Below are 25439 nucleotides of genomic sequence, written 5' to 3'. Positions count from 1 at the left end.
TTTGAGTTCAATGATTAAGGTTTTTTTTAATACGATAATTAAAAAAAAAATAACGATTATTTACCTATTGAATAAAACTTTGCAATATAATCCCCGAAAAACACTAGAAAACTATTTAATTACTGTAATGTTTAGTTTTAAAAAGAACTGATGTCTATTAAATTTGACGAAATACGTAAAATTTGAGGTACAAAATTGTGTGTAGCACTTTCTTATAAAAATAAGAAAGTCAAGAGGAAAAGTGAAGGAAAACATCATAATTCAACCTGTACATATCTGAACAAATACATTGTTATAGTGTAGCCAATAAAATCGCACTGTTTACTAAGAGCCCTTGCACACTAAAGACTTTAGTCGCCCGATAGTTTGATCGTGAGCATGTAATCGGTATAATATATTCCTCTCTATACTTGTCATACTGACTAAGGGCATCAAACTATCGGGCGACTAAGTCTCTAGTTTGCAGGGGCTCTTAGGCATCGTGACATCAACTAAGGGTAGGATAATTTCTAGAACAAAGGTTGTTTATTAGCTGATGAGCTAACTGTATGTTACAGGCTTTAAAAAGATTTGTGTTTATTTTCTCTTTTAAAAAATAAATTCCTTATAAGTAAAATGCTTATGTAAAATTTATTTATCGTAATGTTATTGCATTATAAGTAAAGTCACGTACCACAGCTAAATTAGTGCGGCAAGGAGATACGTATGTACGATGTCTATAGGGTTGTCAACAATCAAGAATTGTACAGCGACGAATAAAACAAGCGATTAGCATTGACTTCTATGGACTGGCTATAAGACATAGCTTTTTGTGACTATTTGATTTTAGATATGTTGATAGCGGTTTGTAGGCGGTGTGGATTCGCCTGATAATATAGATAGAATAACCTGTCACTTAACATCAACAGGCGCGTTTAAATCTGAACGAAAAGCTGTCATTTCCAAGCAATCGCCTATCTATTTATAGAGATTTTGACAATTAGTGGCATAAACTGATATAAAAACGGCTAAACACTCACGTTTATTCATCCGGTGGCGGCACCGACTAGTTTTGAGCCCATCGGGGGCCCTTCATCAGGATCGGTGCCGCCACCGGACGAATATACGTGACTGTTTAGCCGTTTTTATATCAGTTTAGTATAATGTCTCACGAAAGTTTGAATAATTTGATTAGTGGCATGTCACTTGTTTATTCCACACTCTAACCCGAAGACATCGATGTTAAAATGTACCTGAATAAGTACTGATAAACAAAAGAATCTGAATCAAACAAAGTTTCTGTGACAGCCCTGAGCTTCGCTATTTCAAATCAAAGTTTAAAATTACTATTGGTATGGGTTATGTATAGTGATATGTCGGTCTTAAAGCTCTTGTACCTTAAACAGCTTTACAAACTTATAGCAAGATTTTCCTATTATTCAGTACTGTACTTAAAGTTTTTACATATATAAGTGTAAGTAGATCCTTGTTTACAAGACTATGTATTATGTATTCAATTTCAATGAAAGCTATTTGTAAAGCTCGACTTTGCAAGCAAATTTATTATTATAAGAGTTTTCCTCGAAGTCTAAGTGGTTTTCTGTGTCGGTATTTTCTCGTCTTGCATAATTACTTGATCTTGAGTGTTTTTATGTAACCGATACACTTGAAAGAAAATTCTCTGTATTTAATACTTTTAGGAATAAAAATTCATAGTGTTTATTACTTTTTATTTATATTGTTTACTAGCTACCGCTCGCGACTCGCGACGAAAATTAAAGAAAAAACATAATTAGAAGCTAATGTGTTCTTCTAAATCATATATGTAATTTCATAGATTGTAGTTCAGCCGTTCTGTAGATAACTTCAAACAAACATCCATCCATTCGTTAGCATGTTACATTAGTAAGAAATAAGATTTTTACGTTAAAATCGTAAAAAAATCTTTGTGGTCGTAAGTAAAAATCTTGATCATCCTTATGTACGACTTGTTTATTATTATTTTTAATATAACACTTTCAGTTCTATCAAAGTTATTTTGCATCTATCCATTACATTTCATTAGCGATATTTTAGTTAAAACAAATATAAACGCAATATAAAAGGTAAATAAGCGAACAGTAAAGTGATATTTAATAGACAGTACTTCATTTATTGTCTGTGTAAAAAAAAAGAAAGCGTACGTGCCCCCCTCCTCGCCACCCCCCTTGCCCCGGCGTTTCTATTTAAGTCCCAAGCCTGACCTTTATTCTGTAACTAATTACTCGTCTACCGTATTTTATATCAAAGTTCGAATGTTCATTCAAAAATTAAGACCAATTCAATGATGGATTTATATTTCTTACATCTATATTAGTGATAAAAAAAAACTTTTTCTTAATATTACAAGGTGGCAAACGAGCAAGTTGCCAGCTTAATTCGCCGAAATAGCGAAGCGACCGTTGTCCGTAGATGCGTTGCCTAACTTTATTCTTCTATTTTAATTGCCATTTTTGTCTCTTAAGGCGATGGAAATGGAAATGTCGCTCAGAAACGTCCATTGGTTACATAAATTGTCGCTTAGTGTAGACTTCTTATACAAACCTATACCTTAGTAACTTAGTATGAGAAGTCCTTCCATAATTCCTAAACAATTCTGAGTGCTGTACTAAACATTGCTTTCTGAGAACTAAATCTCTGTATAAAACATATTGTCATCCCTGTTATTATCTTTGATAAAACAGAGACGACAATATATTTTAAAAAGGGCTCGCAACCCACGGTAAGTACCTTTCAAGGAGATTACGTTTGAAATTATTTGTATTCTTGTGTTATTTCTACGTGTAATTTAAACGTGGGCTGTTAGAAATTATCTTTACCTTTTTCATCGTGGGATGAAATAATAAACTCCCACGTTTAATCTGTATATAAAAAGCAAATAACATTTATATGTTTTGAATCGCTTAAATGGTGCTTGTTTACGATTCCTTTACGAAATAGAAATATTCAAGTAACTGAAAATAAAGTCGATAACAACTGAAGTTATTTTGGCTTTAAATATCTAAGCTGTAAATAATTGTGTAAAAAATAACTATGAGGTTTCATTGTCTAAGAACATATTGACATCCATCTATAAAAAACAGAGGAACAATATCTTCTAATATAATACGAGATTTATGATAACATTGACGGCAAGAAAGTATCAAGTCAATTCAGTATTCAGGTAAACGCCTTACTAAACAAATTCATAATACATTGAGACACACAAATCAAAACTCAAGCCGCCCATAAATATCTTTGAATATCGTTAAAAACGAAGCCTCGCCTTGATATTATGCCAAGGAGCGTTTATTTTTGTAGCGAAAGTCTGCGCCCGCGCCGGCGCGGGAAAAGATCCGTTAGCCGAGTGCGCACGAACATGGCCGATTGAATTGCGCGTTCAATACCACGAATGTTACATCCACCTATTTCTCACAATATTTCAATTATTTAACAAAGTTTTACATGTTTTCTTTTAATTTCATACTTTAGTATTCTTAAATATTGATTAATTTTGTGTTTTTTATTTGTTTAATAGTTGTATTTGTATATAAATTGTATGTAAAACTGTAGTAACATTGGTCATTTTGCACGTGTCTGGCTATTTACATTATCGTATGGAAGACGCTAACCCCTCTGTTTGGTGCGGTGTTTTTTTCACTACATATTATTATTACTCGGCTGGCAATGCATCGCGTGCAGATGCATTATGAAAACGTATTATTTAAAACGTTAAGTCTTTTATCATGTCCTTGTAGAGTTTCTAAGAAAACTTGTTAATCAAAGACAAAGAATTTACAGTCAAAAAACTTTATTGAATATAATTTTCAGCTGCATTTCGCCTTGAATTTAACACTAAGTAGAGATTACTGAAGTATTAACTTTATTACACGTGTTAAATAACGAACTGTTACATACAATTGTAGATTATAAAGCCTGTTGTTTTAGAAATCATTTCATTGCATTGTGACGCACTGGTCGCCATCTTGTTTTAATTTCCTTTTGCGTTTGCAAATGGCGCTGTTTAAGTGGAATTCCATTTTGTTGATTTTATTTATATTTCGCAGTATGATTTATTCGTTCATTTATTCTAATACTAAGCCATATAAAATGCACGCAACTCTTTAAAAATTAATAGAGCGGACAGAACTAGAACTAGCTTTGTTTTTATCGAGAATACTATTTATATAAACAATAGTTATATTAAATATCTTTTAGTAATTCACTAATCGTTTACTTGTAATACTAAATAAAATGATTAAGTATATGATTGGACAAACATACAGAGTATTTTGAAATAATTAATTTAGGGTTAACTCGATTCGTATATTTCTAATCGAATCTAGGAAATAGTAAATCTTTGGTCAAAGTTAAAAATTTAAAAGTTAAAAATTTAATAATTATATTTTTAATTTTTTTTTATTTTCAGGTAAAGACAACGATTGCGTATTTTTCGTAAGTATAATACATTAACATCGCAACAATTCTAATGCTGTGTATGTATTATTAACTTAGTAAAAGTTACATTTCAAATGAAATTATATATTTAACAAAAAGAAAATAATATTCTTTTTATATTATTTACATTATTAATATGAATATTACCAATATATTATTTTTATTCAATTAAATATATTATTGAATAGATTTAAAAGAAAAAAACTTAATTAGTAGCACTATTCTATTTGCGGGAGTGCACTGGATGAGGGCGGTACAGGACCGGACATTGTGGCGATCGATAGGGGAGGCCTACGTCCAGCAGTGCACGAAGCGCTGATGATGATTCATCTAGGCTTTGTTCTACATTTACCTATGCCAAATTTCATCAACATCCGTTGAGCTTTTCTGGAGATACCTTCAAACAAACATGCCTCCATCCGTCTAAACATTTGCATTGATAATATTAGTAAGAAGTAAGATAAGTTCGTTTCTTTTAGTATCGTCTACTCCAGTGTTTCTCAAAATGTGTTCCGTACTCCCAATTTACCAATAATATTGGCGATTTTCAGTAGTACCTATGAAATTGTTATTCACTGATAACCCTAAAAACTTTGAGCATGTCAATGTTAAAAAACCACCTAAAGATCCTTGTCAGACTATATTGTTATTTAGTCTCAGTTATGCCCACCGGGTCAGTTAGTTTGTCGGACTGTACATTCTAAGAATCGATATTGTTTTATTAACTTAAAATTCTTAGCGGCCATTATTCCGCGAAATACTCATTACATACTTTTGTATGTTGGCAGCTGCAGGTAACAATTATCTGTAAAAACTATAGCAAATAGCAGAATACCAGTTTAGGTATAAAACAAGCTATTATTGAAAAGTGTTTATACATGATGTTGGACAGGGGGCTGGAAGTATACCTAGTTAAACAAGGATATCTGGCTCGTTGACAGAGGCGCTGCTATCTGGGCAAAGACAAAACAACACAGCTACAATACAACATGGATCATGTTAGTGGAACATGTTAGTGAGCTGTCATAATTTAGTTTGACTTACGACCGAGTCCGATATCATTGACGGACTATAACAATACATTAACGCAGTAAAGCCAATTATTGGAATAGTTGACTTTGGTTAAAGAAACTTTCATGAATAAAACGAAATAATTTACTAATATTATAAATGCGAAAGTTTAGATGTATGGATGTATGTTTGTTAGAAGGTATCTCCAGAGCGGCTGCATGGACATTGCTGCAATTTAGCACAGATGTAGTACATAGTCTGAAAGAACGTATATCCTACATAATATATTTTTTTTAATTTCCGACTGCAAGTTACCAATTTACACGAGGGTACTCCATCGTTTTTCAGTAAATTAAAAACAATTAAATCATTTCTCTATAAATAATAGTATAGATAAATCAAACAAAAGCATGCCTGAATGATACATTTTTATTAGCTGAGTGTGCAAGGGCCGTATATAGCGGCCGGCAATGACACATCCGACCGGACGATCCAACAGACTTCTTTGTTTCTAAACACCAAAACAATATGGCTATTATATTTCTCGTATACTTGATATTATAAAGAGTTCGCGATTGCGAATAAAAGCGCGATAAAAGATACAAGATAAAATTGAACTAGGCCAGATAATTATTAAACATTTCTTTGATATTTTAATAAGTAAAGGTTTGCCATCCCTGAACTGAATCGAACTTGAGGGGCGGTGGCTCAGGAGTCAAGCACTTGACTTGCAATCTGCAGGTCCTGGGTTCGAATCCCGCCATGTACCAATGTGTTTTTCGATTTACATATTATATGTACATTTATTCGTTCTTACGGTGAAGGAAAACATCGTCATGCAACCTGCACATATCTGAGAAGAAATTCAAAGATATGTGTGTAGTCAACCAACCCGCACTTGGCCAGCGTGGTTGACTATGGCCTAATTACCCTTAACTTAGGGTAGACTCCAAGCCCCTCGATGGGGACGTATAGCGAGCTGATGATGATGATGAACGGAATCTGAACTAAGCAACCTCGTCGTGCGTTACAATGCTAAAGTTGAAGTAACGTAGTGTCAAAGTAGTATAGTAAAAAAAAAGTTTTAGTTTAATTAAAAACTAAAACTTTTTTATAATTTATATTACTTTCCTTGTAACATCCTACCAAAGTTTTATCATAAGATTTTCAAAAGTATTACGTTTATACGTAAAACGAAATCGTGTTTTTATTAAATGTAAAAGGCACAGTATTAAGAAGATAATATAAATTCGTTTTTTTTATTATTTTATAATAGCATTTAATTATGGTCTTACTAATTGTTAATATATTTTTTTCTATTTACATATGTAGAACGAAAACCACGTCATGAATTTGGCACAACGCCATTTAACCCTGTTAGATTGTTGGTAAAAATATGTAACGAGCACAAACTTTCAATTGCTTTATGAACAGTCGTATATTTTTAAACTATTGCAATTTTTACCTCGTTTTAGTTAACTGATTTAAACTTGATCCAATCACGGACATAATTATAAACTAAATTAGTTTCTTTATGTTATAAAGTAGGTTTCCTTTGAGGTAAATCATGGCAGGAATAATTTGCATAAGGTATAAGGCACCCTTTACTTAAGCTTTCGAATAATCACGTATTATAAATTTGAAATATTTCTACAAGCAAAGCAATTAGAGTATTACTTTAGGTAGATCCCTTGATCCTTGAAAAATATCCATCTGACGTAATTTAGATTTGTGGAAGAACATAAAAAATAGAGTTTAAATGTTAAATCACATAGACAGCAAACATTGGAGTGTGCAGAAGTCCCAGCGATTAAAATTCCGTCCGCGCTCGAGCGACAGCGGCCTCGATTCATTCCATGAAAATGTAATTGAGCATCGCCGAGTTTACTATAAGGTAAGTTTCCACGGTGCGAGATATTATAGACGGATTAAAACGTTCCCAGAAACAATGCAACTTCGAGGCAATAAATTCCAAATTTAATAATCGAATCAATTACAATAACATCGAGAACATGTTCTGTCATTTACGAGGAAAAAAAAAGTAATTTCGCGTTTATTACGATTAAACATACTAAATATTTTAACAATCTTCAAATCAATTGACGGATTCATTATTGAATTTGGCTATCAATGTTTATGTTCATGTCACGCACCGTGGAAACTTACATTCTCACATCTCGAGAATCGCATCGACCCAAGCGTTATGCGACCTGCTAATGTTTTCTCACGTAATATATCTACAGCAAACTGCAAGCTCTCACCACGGTACCCTGGCGAGTGTACACAGAATTTATAGGGTAGGCAAAATCATTGGACAAAGAAGTTATGAAGTAATCATGTACGTAGATTAACATATTTAAACAAGCAACATCATTATAAACAGATAAAGGAAATTAAGTTAAAAATAAAAACGTAATCAGACACGATTAACAATGAACCTTTTAATTTTATTAAAGTTCAAATCCTTCAGAATTATGCTTAAGTATTAAACTTATCTGTCTCTTAAGCGACATCTTTAAGTATTCAAATAACTAAATATAAACTTTACTCTAAAACTTAACTCAATTTTAAACTATGCTTAAATAAAATTTTCATGCCGCCTAAGTGAGGCAAATCAACTTTATAATAATGGATAAGAAATCCACTTGACCTAAATGTCGGAACGTCTCAGCTCTGCCTGTATTTGTGTCATAACATGATTAAATGCCACATAAAACTACGGGCGTGTTATGTGCTTATACATTCTTTATATACACAGTAGAATCTTTATAACATACAACTCCAAAACTTGTTACATCGAAATCTCGAGTAAGTCGAAAAACTTTGTACGTCGCTAAACACTCCAATTGAGCGACGGTGGCTCAGGAGTTAAGCACTTGACTTACAATCTGCAGGTCCTGGGTTCGAATCCCGCCATGTATAAATGTCTTTTTTTATTTCCGATTTACATATGTACATTTATCAGACTTTCTTACGGTGAAGGAAAACATGGTGATGCAACCTGCACATATCTGAGAAGAAATTCAGATATATGTGTGAAGTCAACCAACCCGCACTTGGCCAGTGTGGTAGACTATAGCCCCTCGGTGGGGACGTATAGTGAGCTGATGATGATGAAACACTCCAATACTCAATGAAAACTGAAGACAGACGTTAAGCGTTTTGTCTGATGTATGTGCGTGAAGAAGGCCTAAGGCCTCTTTAGTGGATTTGACGGAGGAGGGGACTATTAGTAAGGCAAAATATGTCCATCACATTCGAAATATCGAGATTCGACTGTACGTTTTCGCGTCAACAAACATTCATTCATCGTATTTATAATATTAGTAAAATGTATTCATAATTACTTTTTTCTGGAAATATAACAAAGGTTTTCATAATTTAAGCAACTAAATAAATTGTCTTTAAATATTCTTTCAAATTCTAAAAATTTTATTTCAAATATTACAGTGTCGATTTCGACATTAAAAACTAAATTTATTTCCATTGGATATTTTCATTATTTTGTAGTAGCTAACCGCGAAGATAGATTGAAGTGGCCACTATTCCAATATAGTATTTTTAAAGGATTTATTAGTAACGCTGTCTGGCTACGGTACATGACCAGGTATACGGGGATTGCGAGTAACTTCCGTCTTAACTGGGTTACCGTTATTGCCACACCGTCGACACGGCCGACACGGCGCGGCTGATCTACAGCGTAATGTAAGTTTACACTGTCGGATGTATAAAAACATATTGTTGTCTCCCTCATTCATATTGAAATCAAAGAGATAACATATGCTATATTGTTGATTACCATAGTTATATAGGTTGCTATATGAGGTTGGAAACAGTTTAAATAACCGTAAATACAATTTACAATTATTAACCCTTAATTCGACGAAATTTTTTCTAGCAAATAACTGTGTTTTTAGTAAAGTCAGTTTTTTTAATTAGTTGTTCGTCACACTGGACACCATCGAATTAAAGGTTAACTTGAAGTCTCTTTTATTGCTTAGTTATTTCTCAAGTAACTCTGCTCCTAAGGATCTTAGCGTGATGTTGAATAACTTATAATCATCCCCAATAATTGTACTTTAAAATGTAGAAAGAATTTTTGAAATTTTATTATTTCCTGACTGTTAATGTCAGTTCAAACAAATTCATAAACTTTGTTATATTATTGACTCTATTTAAACGTATCTCGGTTGTAATTAGAGCTGTTTAATAATCCTTGTAGTTATTTCATACTAAATCTACACTAAGTAATAAATAAACTGTCTGTGACTTTGAGTGCAGCTTCTTTTATTTAACCAAAGTATTCATAGACTAACCGTTGATTTCTGAAAGCAAAGTCTCTATATAAAACATATCGTCATCTTTGACAAAACAGAGATAAAAATATGTTTTAAACGGTGATTTTGATTTCAAAAACCCACGGTTAGGTATACCAAAGTTTGTAATCGAATCAATAGTCGAGTTATAATGATTATTGAAACATATAGAGATGTCGTTTTGAAATATATATAAATACAAGCTGTCGCCCGCGACTCCGTCCGCGTGGATATATAAAAAAAACTTAGTTTAGCCCACCCATCTATCCATCATTGGCATTTATAATATTAGTAAGTTAAAAAATCGATAAAAAAAAAGAATAAATAGTATCGTATGTCCGTCTCCTGGTTCTAAGCTACCTCCTCACCAATTTTTAACCACATCAGTAAAGCCGTTCTTGAGTTATAAATAGTGTAACTAACACGACTTTCTTTTATATATATAGATATGTACATACATGATGTATATTGTAGAACGGTGTTATGTAAGATGTGGACTTCAACAACGCCATCCCTTAGATTAAGAGAAAAAGATTTCAACGACACAAAAGATCCTAACCCATGCTAGAAAATCGTGAACGATATTGTTAAACAACAAAGATATTGTACAAAAGCGTGATAAATATGTCATAAAAAATTTTAAATTTTTAATCTTTGTCTAATCGTTAGTTTTAATGTTTCTCTTAACTCTTACGTAAAATATCTAAATATAATTTCATACATTCATTCATTCTTGATTACGTAATAATAACACAAGTTTATAGTACTCAACTTTTTATTAGTAAACTCTTAAATTGCATATTTTAAATATATGGTTTTAACCATATATATTTACCATGACTTATATTAACCTCCATATATGTTACTAATAGTAAAAATACGAATATTTAGATGGATGGATGTTTGTTATTTACTATCTTTAGAAAAGCTAAATGGTTCTTGATAAAATGCACACATAAGCACACATATACTAGTTTATTTTGTTTTAATCCGCACTGACGGATTCGCGGGCAACACCTAGTATGCAGCTTTATAAATAGCAGTTCCTCTTTATATTTAAAATTTAAAACATGCTATATGTTTCTTAAAGCTTTATCACAGCATAATTGAGTTAACGTAAACAAAAATAATTTTATATGAATTTAATTATGCAATAAATGTTGTGATACAGAAGTCAAGTTAATTTGTAAGAGAGCGAGCACACAACAGATGGTAATCAAATTGTCAGGAATGTTCTATCTACATAGTGATTCTATATTAAGTAGTTTCCATTAACGTGAATTTTCATCGCCTAAATACTTATACAAAGACATAGTGTCGTCTCCCTTTTTCCTATTTGAAATAGTAGAGATAACAAATAAAAGTTTAACTGCAGATAAATTTTATATTTACCTACTAACTGACACATTTGTGACCTTCAACCTTCTCTATGCTCAGTGGATTATAATGAAAAATTATGTAACCTCCAAATTGTTTTTTAATCTTTGACGATTCGCACAAGTAATGATTAAACGCAATACCGCATTAAAACATTTTGTATTTAATTCACCCCGCCGTTGGGGGTAGGGGGTAATAACTTTTAAGGTTATATACCTTGTACATAGCGTAATATCTGCATAGGGCGTCCGTGACATGCGCACTACTTCGATCGATCGAATCCCTTACGGTGAATCTACACTGTTATAACACCTGTATTTTAACAGCATTGCTATCTTACTCATTCGCTTTGAAATAAACAGAGATAGCGATATTGAACATGTTTCAAATTTCGCGATTGCATTGCGCATTACTAAGTAATATTAATCTTTGCGAAGATATCGATTAGGTTTTAAGACTACTTTAGAATTGTAAAAAACAGATACTTAGAGTTTTATATTGGAGCAATTATTTTGGTTTTATGGTTGAATTTTTGTTAGTACTCTATTAACGTACCGTGCGAACGCAGCGATTTGGGGTCGAGTTTTTATATTATTTAGTTTGATTTAGTTTTAGTATATAGTTTATTTAATATAGTATAAATTAACTCATTTGTTTTGTAGTGGTTAGTTAGTTATTGTAAAATAGTCTACCTAAGTTAACTTAATAAACATATTATTAAGAGTACTCTATTTGGTTATAGAAAATATGTTTCTTTATGATTTAATAATGTTGACTGTTTTGTGTTCTTATAAACTTTTGACTAACAAACTCACCATAAAATTTAATTAAATTTCGACCAAACTTTCAATGGTGAATCAAATTAAATCCCTACTACGGAAATAATCTTTTCAAACTATTTTATTTAACTTGTTCTATTTCAGTCATATATAGATTTAAATCACACGCTTTCTTTTTTAAAGATTGTTCAGACATGTACACATTTTTAGTTCTGGCAACACATAAAAGAAAAAAACCATTTGATTAACAAAAAAAAATTGAACTCAGATATAAGTAACAGTGTAGAACACAGAAGACAGACGCAATACGTTTATTGGATTCTTGTTGTCTGACATTGCTCACTTCAAAGGTATGATTAAGGTTCTTTTTTGTGAACGTCGTCGAGAGCTTTGTCTATTGATTTTTAAATACCTTCATGTCTGCACATGCCGGCATTTAAACGAAGCCTTATAACGTACAAGGGGCAGCCAAGATCAATACATCGCGTATGACCTCACGAATTTTATTAAACATGTCTAGGTTTAAGAGTTTTTAGTTAAAATTCGTGATAAGTACTAGCGTTAGTCCACTAAATCGGTACGTAAATTAAAAAAATACTTATGTAGTAGCCTATGTTCCAGACTACGTTCTACATCTATTTTAAATTTTAGCAATATCCGATTAGCCGTTCGGGAGATATCTAATAACAAACATTCGCATTTATAATATTAGTAAGATTTTATACAGATAAGCCCAAAATAATATCAAAAACTTATCAAAAATATGTCATAGTAACAAAAGATCCATTAAACCCAATAGTTGTTTTGTTTTCAACATTTTTTAGGCACAATCTTTCTCTGGTAATAAGTGTTTTCACTAGTTTAGGAATGCATACGGACAAACGTACAAACGGTTATTTTCATGTATATTAAATAGATTTTATAGGTATTTAAATCTTGCTTAAAATGTATGTTGTTGTTTGTCATCTAAATTATATAAAGCAAGTAAATAACTTAGACATTTTTAGAAAGTATTATTTAAAAAACTTTCCCCTACTTTGTACTTGTAAAATATTTCGTCATCGACCTCGTAGCGCGTAGACGGTTCGTAGCTCTTTTGGTGCTACGAATACAATGACATACAAATTTTTTATACCATTTCTTATTTAATATGTCTAAATAAATTATAATTAATGCATTATTATTATTATTTATTTATATTTTGGAATATTTAAATTATCACATTGTCTTTCAATTTTTCAATAACTATTTTTTTTTATTTATTCAGTTTTTAAAACTTGTAATTAATATTGGTGTTTTAAATTTAAATTAATAAAAAAATATAATAATATGAACTTATTAATTAGTTACTTCGAATATACTAGACTCAAGAATGATCATGCATGTTGCTAATGGTAATATGGCGACTAAAAAAAATTCTACAAAAATCAAAGGAATATCATACAATACATTTTTTTAATATCGTTATTGTAACATATCGTAATTTACAAATGATTTTTGTAATTTAAAAAAATAATAAAAAAAATCGAATCAGATAAATTAAACACATGCAAATTTACTATAGTCGAATTCTAGATTTTAATTAAAAAACAAAAGCAAAGACTTCCTTAGTAACAAATAAACATATCTAAGATAGTATATATAGTATAAGTTCCATATAAATACAGTAATATTAACAAACATTTAGTTAAGATTCAATCCGTGCATGTCGACTTTAATATCAATTATAATACAAAGTAATATAACATACAATATGTATGTATTTGTATGTAAAATAATCAGGCAGAGCTCGCTCTCGATCGATCAACAATGAGAGTATCTCGGCATACCCGGCGCGTGACTCACAAACATGCAATAAGGTTAATTGACGAGATGTGACGTCACATCTGCGCATCGCAGCTGCTACGTACCATAAACTAACTCGATACAATATTTCGTCAATTTATACTGTCACTAGCTGTCGCCCGTGACTACTTCCGCGCGGAATTTAATAAAAACTTAATAAGTAGCCTATGTGATTTGTCAGACTGTGTTCTACATGCATGTCAAATTTCAACGAGAGCAGTTAAACCGTTCGGGCATGACTTCAAACAAACAATCACATTTATATTAGTAAGATAGCACAAACAAATGCGAGATAAAATCTTAAACAGGTTTTTGTTAAGTCAATAAATAAAACTGTAGCAAAGTATTTACTTAATGCACAATCATAATATTAATTATGTAAAATATGAATTAACGTTATTTAAAACCATTTGAACTAAGCTGGAGTTTTCAATGAATTCTACTTCAATCTCTTTGCTAATTATTTCTATTAGTTGTATATTCTTAGGACGCAATTTTATTAATAACAGTCGTCATACCAAGTCGGATTTCACGCTGTCATTCATACTGTCTGTCGAATAATGAAAATGATCAGTCGAAGTAACGCGAAACGAGGAAGACCACGGACAGAGTGAAGTGGAAGAGACGGATTGGGAAAGCTGACCCCACTACCTTGTAAGATGCAAGCTAAGCAGAGAGAGAGTCGAAGTAAAGCAAGCGTCATCCGGGGACTCTTGACGAGAATAATGCCCGGTTGGGAAAAGTAAGAACGATCGCCCAACGTCTGTAGGTTCCTAAACGCAGGCTATATGCCATAGGGAATAGGAAATCTCTCACACCACGCATACTGGCTAACGATTAATGAAACTTCGATCTTATTTTTTACTTAAATTTTTGTTTGATAAAATTTCCACTGATACCTAAATAACGCAAGTCGTTCCGTGAATCACCGGATCTGCGTGATGACGTCCTCCTTGTTGTTATTAGAAGGAATCTTACTCATTCCTTGCCAAAGAAATATGATATTGATGTATTTATGCGATTAAAAATATTAACATTAGCCTGTCCACTCTTGCTTTGAAGGTAACTACTAAATAATTGAACTATACTAGGAATAGTTAAATAAAAAAAAAACAATAAAACCCTCTCAACAAAACATTGGCTCTCTTTAGAAACAGTTCTGAGATTTTTCAAGTATAATTTTCCTGTATAAAATTCTGTCTGTTTAAAATTGGATACAATAGTACTGAAACAACTTAAATACATAGAAGTCAGGGCTGACCTAACACAATTCACGCTTGATTTGGCGAGCACTTGTTTTTCATTAGCGAGCCGAGAGTCGATCATTGCCAGCTCTATCTCCGTTAATTAAATATACTATACTAGCGGTCGGCAGCATCTCCGTTGGCGCGGAATTAAAAATTTAATACGTTGCCTATGTGTTTTTCCAGACTTTGTTCTACATCTATGCCAAATTTCACTGAGATATATGCAGCCGTTCTGGAGATACTTTCTAACAAACATCCAAACATTCGCATTTATAAAATTAGTCATTGTTTTTGTTTCTCAACTAGTTTAACCGTATTTCAATTTAAAACTTGTAGTTTGCCAATTCCTTGTTGAGCTTGTTAAATCAAATAAGAAGGAATCGCACAGAATTATTCTACTTCTAACAAGAAAGGGCTTTATATTATGTTGCAATCAAAGACCGTTTCAATTTAAAGGCTATGACTTTGATTTGACTCATTTCTTATCGATATGAGTATTCAAATTAACAGCTTAATGATTGTACTAATTAATATCTTTCCTTAGAACTTTACTATACCTTTAAATAACTATACTGAATTATTCAAACTTTCATGAGACATTATAATAACGCCGTAAGAGCGCAGGCTCGTAGTGAGCTGGGGGCCACGTCCGCGAAATAATACCAGTCCCGCTCACCCTGATGAAGGGCCCCCGATGAGCTCCAAACGAACGAATATACGTGTGTTTAACCGTTTTTATATAAGTTTAACTTTACTGAATTTGAAATAAAAAGTAATTGTTAATGTATACATTAACATATAACAAAAAGAATTTCTTTTATAACTTGCGTGCTACTAACAACTTAGCCTCTATTTATAACGCTGTGTTTTCTCAGAATCGGCGGCCATTTCGTGCGCTTCTCGGCGGCCATCTTGTTTACTGCGCCCGCGCACCACCGCGGCTAATGTTTATTTTACAAGTCTACGTAACGTGTTTTGAAATGATGCAAAATATTGTTATCACAACTGTATGTTTTGATAATATTTTGTATTGCACTCGCAAGTATATCAAGTTTCATTAAACATATGACAATCGTTAATATGTAGGAAGAGAAAAAAATGATTTTACTTAAAAAACAAAATATTTCAATCTAAACCAATAAAACAAATGAATAACTCAACAAGGTCTTTGAATTACGGTAGGTTTTTGAGACTAAAATCTCCGTTTAAAACATATTGTTATCTTTGTTTCGTCAAAGAATAAAGACAGGAATGTTTTATAAAAATGTTTTGGCCTTAAAAAACAACATTTAGACAATTTACAATTGCACTAGTAACTCAACAGTATTAGCAAACCGTTGGTTCCCATTCGCTTAATCCATGCACAAAGAAACAAAGAAAACAGTATGTTTTTGTAAGTTGTTAAGGCAGTGGAACCACACGGTAAATAATAAAGTATATCAAGCCAGTTCTGGCTCATTGCCAGCATAGGGTTTATCCAAAATCATCCAATTTCTGTTGGCCGCATCATGCCAGCTTACGTTAAAGCTGGGTTAATAGAACACATTTCTTTTCATACACTTGCCACGCGGTGGCTATTATTTGAAAATGTTATAACCGTATATTTGCATTAGAACGCATGTATGAAGACATTTTTGACAGAAGGAGGGATTCTTTCCTGGGGCATAAAGGAGTTTGCTTAACCATTAAGAATCAAGGAGTTATTCAAGCTAAACTAACATGCTATGTAGTTCTAACTAAGATCGATAGAACTATAACAATAAAAATATTAAACACATAACTGTGAAATGTAATTAAATGAATAAATCCTTCACGGCTGTTAAGAAAAACGATAAACGAAAGCATTAAGCTGGGCCTCGCGCTCGAGACATGACTTATGTCGCAATAAATAACTCCATTGTGTTAAGAATGCATCCGCGTTATGAATATAACGGATTTTAATAAAGAATTTAATGTCATATTAAATTTTGTAAATTAAGTTACATTGATTACCTTATGTTACTTATCTTACTTCTTAATAATATTATAAACTAGCTGTCGCCCGCGATTCCGTCCGCGTGTATATGTAAAAAAACTTAATATATAGATAAGTAAAATAAAAAAGCAGCTCTTTAAGGCATAAATTCGAACTAAAAATGAATAAATAGTATCCTATGTCCGTCTCCTGGCTCTAAACTACCTCCTCAATTTTCAGGCATATCGGTAAAGCCGTTCTTGAGTTATAAATATTGTAACTAACACGACTTTCTTATGTAGTTGCGAATGTTTAGATGGATGGATGTTTGTTAGAAAGTATCTCCAGAACGGCTGTATACATATCGCTGAAATTAGGCATAGATGTAGAACGTAGTCTAGGAGAACAACTAATTAGGATTTTTTTTTCATATCGCGCGGATGTAGTCACGGGCGAGAGCTAGTATTTCACAAATAGTAAAGTAATGCAATGTAATCATGCAAATTTATTATTGAGTTATTATGAAAGTGTAAAAATTTTAAACTATTGAAATACTAAACTTTTTAACGAGAAACCTGGTAGAGAGAAATCTCTATAAAAGAGAAATGTCAACTTAGACTTTAGCTTATCCTGGTTCGACTGTACTGAGATCATCGAAAATAGATGTGAGTGCAAAGATGTATGTAAAAGAAACAAGAGTGGTGAATACCAAATGGAGGTCAGTGGTCTCTGTCTACGTATCTATGATACAGGCGTGATGATGTTTTAAAACTTATAAGTCAAAATACAAAATATCTTAAAGAACAAAATGTAATCATGAGTTTTCAAACATATAGTTATCCCCGATATTCCACTTGAAAGGACAGAGATAAATGTATCTGTACAGTAAAGGCAGGCAGATGTATCTTTAAATTAAATATATCTTATTATTAAAACGAGCAGCCCCTCTTTACATTGTATCAATCAAAAGGCAGACGTATTATATTCGTGTGTACCTGAGTTGCGCGCCCCTGCATTTACAAGGGTCGCTTTTTTATTAACCCCGGATTACGTCGATGACAAGATTTCCTTGGAAACAACCGTTATGTTGTCAACTCGTCTATAAATAATTAATTATTTGTAGTCCTTTTTAAGGTACTTCATGTTTAAATTGTTATTTCGATGACGTTTATAGTACTAAGGTAGTCTAAATCATGCATATAATCTATCGTTCGTTTATATAACTATCTGCAAGTATAGTCAACTATACTGGTCAGGAATCCAAGTATGTGACATCCATTCTAACATATGTTTTTAACAAAGTCAATAGAGCAACCGTATCCATTGAGGGCGACAACATGCACAATGTTTTTATAGGTTTTGCGCAGTTTGTTTTATCACTTCATCTTACTAATATCATAAATGCGAAAGTTTAGATGTTAGTTTATTAGAAGGTATCTCCACAACATCTGTATGAATCTCGTAGAAATTTGGCAGGGATGTAGAACATAGTCTGCTAAAACACATAGGCCTCTAATTAAGTTTTTTTTATTTCTTTATATATGCCAAATTTCATCGCGATCTGTTCAGTCGTTCTAGAGATACATTCAAACAAATATCCATCTAAACATTCGCATTTATAATATTAGCAAGATTAAGATTTCAACTATTTTTTTCTTTTAAATATTTGGTAACAGCAAGAGCAAGTTTACATACAAAACCGGTTCCTAATTACACGTTATCTATTACCATTGAGTTTGCCTAAGAATTGTTGATAAGAGAAAGCTTTGCAAATCTTATGCAATAGTCTCGAGTTTAACCATTCTAATATTTGAATTAATAAATTTATCTAAATTAAATATGTATTTATCTGGACTTCGTTATAATTGAGAGGTTTTTTCACTGTATGTACGATATAAGCGTCAATAGCTGGTTAAGGGTACGGATTTCCGACCACGAGGTCGGGGGTTCGACTCCCGCCATTCGACTATTGTCGTAAACCATATCCTAGAGAGCTTAGTTGGAATGGTTAAAGAAATATTAGTAAATTTACAAAAAAATCTGCTTATATTTTACCATAAAAAAACTGTTTTTGTTTATATAACTTACGTAAGTGTAATAAATATACATACAGACCCTAATGTTATGTATTACTATGTTAAATAACTTGATATTAACTTGTGTTATTCACAGATAAACCATGGTAGCTTAATTTTTCATTAAAATGTTGCATTCGAAATCTCTATTTAAATGTTATTTCAATATTCCTATAAATAATCTTATTTATTTTAATACCTTAAAACATAACAATATCTCATAGAAATTATTTATTTCAATACACAAATTAAATCGTGAAACTTATCGTGAGTTTCTGAGATCGAAATCCCCTGTTTAAAACATTGTTATATCTGTTTTGTCAAAGATAATGACAGGGATGACGATATGTTTTATACAGACATTTTGGTCTCAGAAATCAACAGTTAGTACTGTATAACTAATTTGATCTTTCTCTCAACAGAGCGAGAAATGGCTGGCATACGAGAATTTAAAAGAAGAATTATTAGAGAAGATAAGAAAGATAGAAGAAGAACGTCATACAGTAGATCTATGGTCTTGCGGAGCTGAATGGGGCAGGAAACGACGGAAGAGACAGGTCGCAGTCTCTCCACCTTACGTGGTCTACATGCTACCGGATGCTGACATCATGGAAGACTGGCGACTGGTCAGGAAATTGCTGGAAAGAGCTGATTAGATTAACTAGGATAAGTCAGTCGAGTCACCATTAAAGTTAACATAGCTTCGGAATGATTGATAACAAAAAAGATGTTAACACGACAGTGAAATCCTATAGTTAAGGTAAGTTTCCACTGTCGTATTTTTTATACGAGTGTTACAACGTAATATTCAGATTTTTTAATGATATAATCATCATCATCATCATCATCAGCTCACTATACGTCCCCACCGAGGGGCTCGGAGCCTACCCTAAGTTAGGGGTGACTAGGCCATAGTCAACCACGCTGGCCCACTGCGGGTTGGTTGACTTCACACATATCTTTGAATTTCTTCTCAGATACGTGCAGGTTGCATCACGATGTTTTCCTTCACCGTAAGAACGTCGGATAAATGTACATATGTAAATCGAAAATCGAAAAACACATTGGTACATGGCGGGATTCGAACCCAGGACCTGCAGATTGCAAGTCAACCGTTAGACCACTGAGCCACCGACGCTCATGATATAATATTCAGAACCATTTAGTGACTAAATAACAGCAGTTTACAGTGAGCCTATCAGGAATATTTGCGACAAGCGTCTTCGAAACATTTTATGTCAAAATTAGTATTACATTTTTTGTGTACTACGCTATACAAATTTTAATACTTTTGTCGATGTCGATACGAAAGCAATTGTCACAAATATTCTTAATAGGCTTAAAGATATCAGTAATCCTATATTTGGTGACTTGACAATTTAAATATATTGATCTTCGTTCTAAAGAGATTGATTAAATTTAATTTTAAGAGTCGTTACAAAATATTAAACAAGTAGTCATAAAACAGACATAAGAAAAACAAAAAAAAAAACTTGAGTTCCACGGCCATAACAAGTGTATTGTTTTCTCTATTTTTTTCAAATAGATCGAATGAGATAGCAATATTTTACTATTTCAATCGATAAAACAATATGAAAATTAACTTTTTTAGTTAAATAATTACATTATTATTTTGTAACGTCTTTAATTTTTACATTATTTATTGTTTTGCAATGCTCCAAACTCATTGCTTGTGATTTTTAATTATACCTTTTTAAATTGACAACAACTTAAATAAAAAAAAACAATGTAAAGATATCGTATATTCATAATTTTTTTTGTGAACTTTAGTTTTAATTAAACATATGTTAGTATGGAAATTAAAAAAAAAATATTTTTTGTCCTTTCTATTGTTTTATTATGTCAAATTAAAAGTGCATTTCCACTGGCGAATATTATTAAATATATTGTTAATGCAAAAATACGACAAGTTTTTTTTGGTATCTACTAGTGTTTTAAAAATGGATACACACGATTATACCAATTGCCACTCAAGTATATATACATTCTAGTTTATTTACCGTTGGTTTCTGAGACCGAAATCTGTGTATGCAACATATCGTCATCCCTGTCTTTGACAAACAGAGATAATTTTGTTTTAAACGTTTTTTTGTCTCAGAAACCCACAATTACAGGGACTGATTTGTTAATCGATACTTAATAATAAGTAAATTTTTTGCTTGTAATTCGCTTACAAATACATAAATATTTTTTTTATCGTATGCCGATTAACTACGATGTTTTCGTCTTAAATAAAAAGTTTTTTGTGATTTTTTTTTCATGTATGCAAAAAGATAAAACATAATTATGTTTTTAATTGATGTTAAAAGAGACAAAAAGATTGATTAAGAATTTAAAGTTTGTTTTTAAATGTTCACAACAAAGTTTATTTGTAATTTTGGTTACAAATAAAAGTATTAAATATTGAAGTGTTGTTTTATATTAATTAAATTATCTAACCTTGATATCATTGAAGGAGAATTAAAGCGGAAACAATATGTTTTATATGAATACTAGCTGTCGCCCGCGACTCCGTCCATCCGACTCGCGGAATTAAAAAAAAACATTAAGTACCCAATGTGTTCTTTCTGACTATATTCTACATCTGTGTCAAATTTTATCAAAATCTTAAGACTTTCAAACAAACATTTATCCATCCATCCAAACATTAGCTTTTATAATATTAGTAAGAAATAAGATTAAAACAGTGTAAACCCACCTTTACAGAAATACCTAAAAGACTTAAGTAATATTTTATAACTCTAGAACAACGCAGGAGAACAAACATCAAATCACGTTATGGGTTCGAATCCTTTTAAACTCGATACATTTGTGAATGAAACATAAATCTTTGTTGGAATGAGTACAAGATTTATCCAATAAAAATAATTTGCTATTCATCACCATCATCAGCTCACTATACGTCCCTACAGAGGGACTTAGAGCCTACCCTAAATTTGGGTTAACTAGGCCATAGTCAACCACGCAGGCCTAGTGCTGGTTAACTTTCCACATATCTTTGAATCTCTTCTCAGATATTTTCTATTATTTCTTGAACAAACTATTATTCAAATTTAGTTTTAAATTACTTTTTCAGCAATGGTCACTAGCACTAAATAAGTATCATCATCAAACCCTTATCCCTATTGAGGGTCGGCACAGTATGTACTACTCCTCCATACATCTCTATCAGCCGTTATATCTGAATCTACGCCCTTCTTATATCCGCTTTCACACAATCCATTACTTTTTACGGTCTTCTTCTACCTTTGTAGACTAGGTAAGTATATAATACAAGTAAATAAGACCAAGTAAAATTATATAAATTAGTACGAAGTGCGTAACACTGTAGCCGTCGGCTTTATTTAGGTCACCAGGGGGCGCCTTGACCCCTGCTGACACAAACATTAGCAATGATATCGAGAACAGGTCTAAACATAAATAGAAAGAAATTATGAGAGCAAGAAAAAACGTTTTTGCCTCTTTACCCGACTAATTTAAAATGTAGTTGTTTTTCGAGCGTATGTACGTAGATTTACATACGTGATAATTTAATTAAACGAATCACCGTAGGTTTCCGAGTCTAAAATCAGTTTAAAACATTCCTGATGATGACGATATGTTTTATATAGAGATTTTGGTGTCGGAAACCCACGGTGAATCGCGTTTGACGAGTATTCGATTCGTATTCTTCGCCAAGTGTCAGTTAGTTCCATTTCTTGTTATTTTAATAATTATTAAGTGAATTAAATTAAGTTTTAAGGTTATTAAAAAGTATTTTGCACATATTTGGCATTACATAAGTTATTAGTTCAAGGTTAACTAACAAGTTAACTATTCAAATTAAGGATAATTGTATAAAATTATTTATATCGGTTAGGTTGGGTTTGGAGCAATAATAGTATCATAATATTGACATAATAGTCCTAGTTATATTTTAAATATTTCACCTAAAATTATTGTTAATTTAATTCGTCACCTATACACAGACGAAGTCTCCCTTCGATGTCTATAAAACCCGAATTTTTATACTTAGACCCAATGAATTGTTCGGAAAAGAATATCATTTAAATGGAAAATACAGTTTCTGGCTTACGATCAATATATTTTCCGTGTATTTTTTTAAATAACCTAACTATTGATTGTTAGAAATTTATTAAACCGTCTTACTGTTTTTTGATGTCAGAAAAACAGAATAACTAATACCGGCGTTAGGTGGTGCGGTTGGGCGACCGCCCAGGGCGCCGGCCAGAAATTGGCGCCACTGCGAATTACAGTCTCACGTAACCCTGATACTCCCCCACCCCTCAAGGCATAATAAAAAAACAAAGCATCATAAAATCTAGCCCAGAGCTCGTACTTAAGTATTTTGTAGCAAATAATGACATAAAATGATTTTGAACTTCAAATTACTTCAATCTTACTAATATTATAAATGCGAATGTTTAGATGGATGGATGGATGTTTGTTTGAAGGTATCTCTAAAACGGCTGAACGGATCTTGATGAAACTTGGTATATAATTAGACTATGTTTAGATTACAGTCTGGAAGAACACATATGTAAGCTACTCACTATGTTTTTTTTTAAATACCGCGCGGACGGAGTAGCGGGCGACAGCTAGTATTTCAATAAACAATTAATTGATAACCATCGTAGTCGAGTAACCATATAAAAAGCTTAATTAAACTTGAAGTTACATATTTAGAGAGCAAATGTAAGAGGGGTTGTTAAATTAGAAATATTAGGGAGCCGCCCCTCGCGCGTGTAAACACAATTTTGAGCATCGTGAAAACATCACAGTTTAAGACTTAAAATATATCAAGAAATGAAACAATAACCCAGATAAATAACGATTTGATTTCATAACTAGCTATCGCCCGCGACTCCAAAAAATACTTAATAACTTCCGGACTACGTTTTAAATGTTTGCCAAATTTCATCAAAATCAAAAAAAAATCCGTTCAGCCGTTTCGAAGATAGCTTCAAACAAACATCCATCGATCCATCCCTTTATCCATCTGGAAATTTCGCATTTATAATATTAGTAAGATAACTTTTGACAATCGCATGATAATTTAAAAAAACAATGCTTGAAATAAACAATACATTCTTGATAGTTTAGCAGATATTGAATTTTTAAAAGTGTACAACTATATTTTGCCGTAAAGTATGAAATGTAAAGTGTATCTTTTCTTGCTGCTAATAGATCTAATAGATATATAAACACGGCTAAACGCTCACGTATATACGTCCGGTGGCGGCACCGACTAGTTTCGAGCCCATCGGGCGCGGTGAGCTGAGGGCCGCGTCCGCGAAATAATACCAGTACCACTCATCCTGATGAAGGGTCCCCGATGGGCTCGAAACTAGTCGGTGCCGCCACCGGACGTATATACGTCAGTGTTTAGCCGTGTTTATATATCTGTTTAGTATAACGTCTCAGGAAAATTTGAATAATTTAATAGTTCTAATAGAGGACACACTTTCTGCTATAACGACAATTCCTGTCCACAACAAAAAATACTTCACTAAAGTTTGTAATAAATCCTTTTGTTTTTTTAACTAATAACTATAGAAAATTTTATTCATGGAATATATTATATTATCTACATTTCGAATATTTTCTAGATTTTTAAACCTTACATTCAAAGTATAGCGCGATAAATTTAAATTTAAAATGAAATACAATAATTTTAAGCCATTTAGATGTTACGTTAAAGCCATTACTAGATTTTTGAAATACAAATAAATATTCGAGTCCTAAAATAATAAAAAAATCATTATTTTTCTTTCTAATATTATTAATGCGAATGTTTCGATGGATAAATAGAAGTTTGTTTTGAAGATATCTCGTGAACGGCTGTAGAGATCTCGATGAAATTTGACATAGTTTTAAACTCCCAGCTGACAGATTCGCGGGCAACAGCGAGCTATAGGATAAAAGGAAGTATTTAGAAAAAAACCTCAAAATAATCCAAAAATTCAACACTTACTACTTATAAATAAACATTATTTATCGAATACGTTAAATATGTCTCGTATTATATAATATTATTATATTATTATGAGTTAAACTATTTTCTAATATAGTTAATTAACTAAGCATCATTACATCTATCGTAATCAAGCTTCATTGATGTTTGATTTCCATAACAATAGACGCAAACGACCTTGACCTAAATTTATTGATGCAACGTAATATTAAATAAATCTCTTTGACGTATACTTGCACTTTAATATATGTAATACATAGATTCAACAGAATTAAAACAAAACATATTAAAATCTGCATCAAAAGAAATGAACAAAATCGAAATAAACAAATTTTTATTATTCTATTGAATATTAAATTATTCAAACTTTCGTGAGACATCATAC

The 25439-nt window shown here is 32.0% G+C and overlaps 1 protein-coding gene across 1 annotated transcript in view; it reads left to right on the top strand.

Annotated features, from left to right (window-relative positions):
- Positions 1 to 19879, top strand: part of Brms1 (breast cancer metastasis-suppressor 1-like protein) — a 50962-nt gene extending 31083 nt beyond the window's left edge. The window contains exon 4 of the mRNA XM_013306482.1: positions 19482 to 19879. Within this exon, the coding sequence (XP_013161936.1) occupies positions 19482 to 19715 (234 nt within the window). The 3' untranslated portion in view covers positions 19716 to 19879. The remainder of the gene's footprint in view (positions 1 to 19481) is intronic.
- Positions 19880 to 25439: the final 5560 nt, after the last annotated feature.

This window comes from Papilio xuthus, unplaced genomic scaffold (assembly GCF_000836235.2).
Source record: "Papilio xuthus unplaced genomic scaffold, Pxut_1.1 DF828177.1, whole genome shotgun sequence".
Taxonomy (NCBI): Eukaryota; Metazoa; Arthropoda; class Insecta; order Lepidoptera; family Papilionidae; genus Papilio; species Papilio xuthus.
Note: the sequence above shows the minus strand (reverse complement) of the source record. Positions and strands in the feature narration are given on the sequence as shown.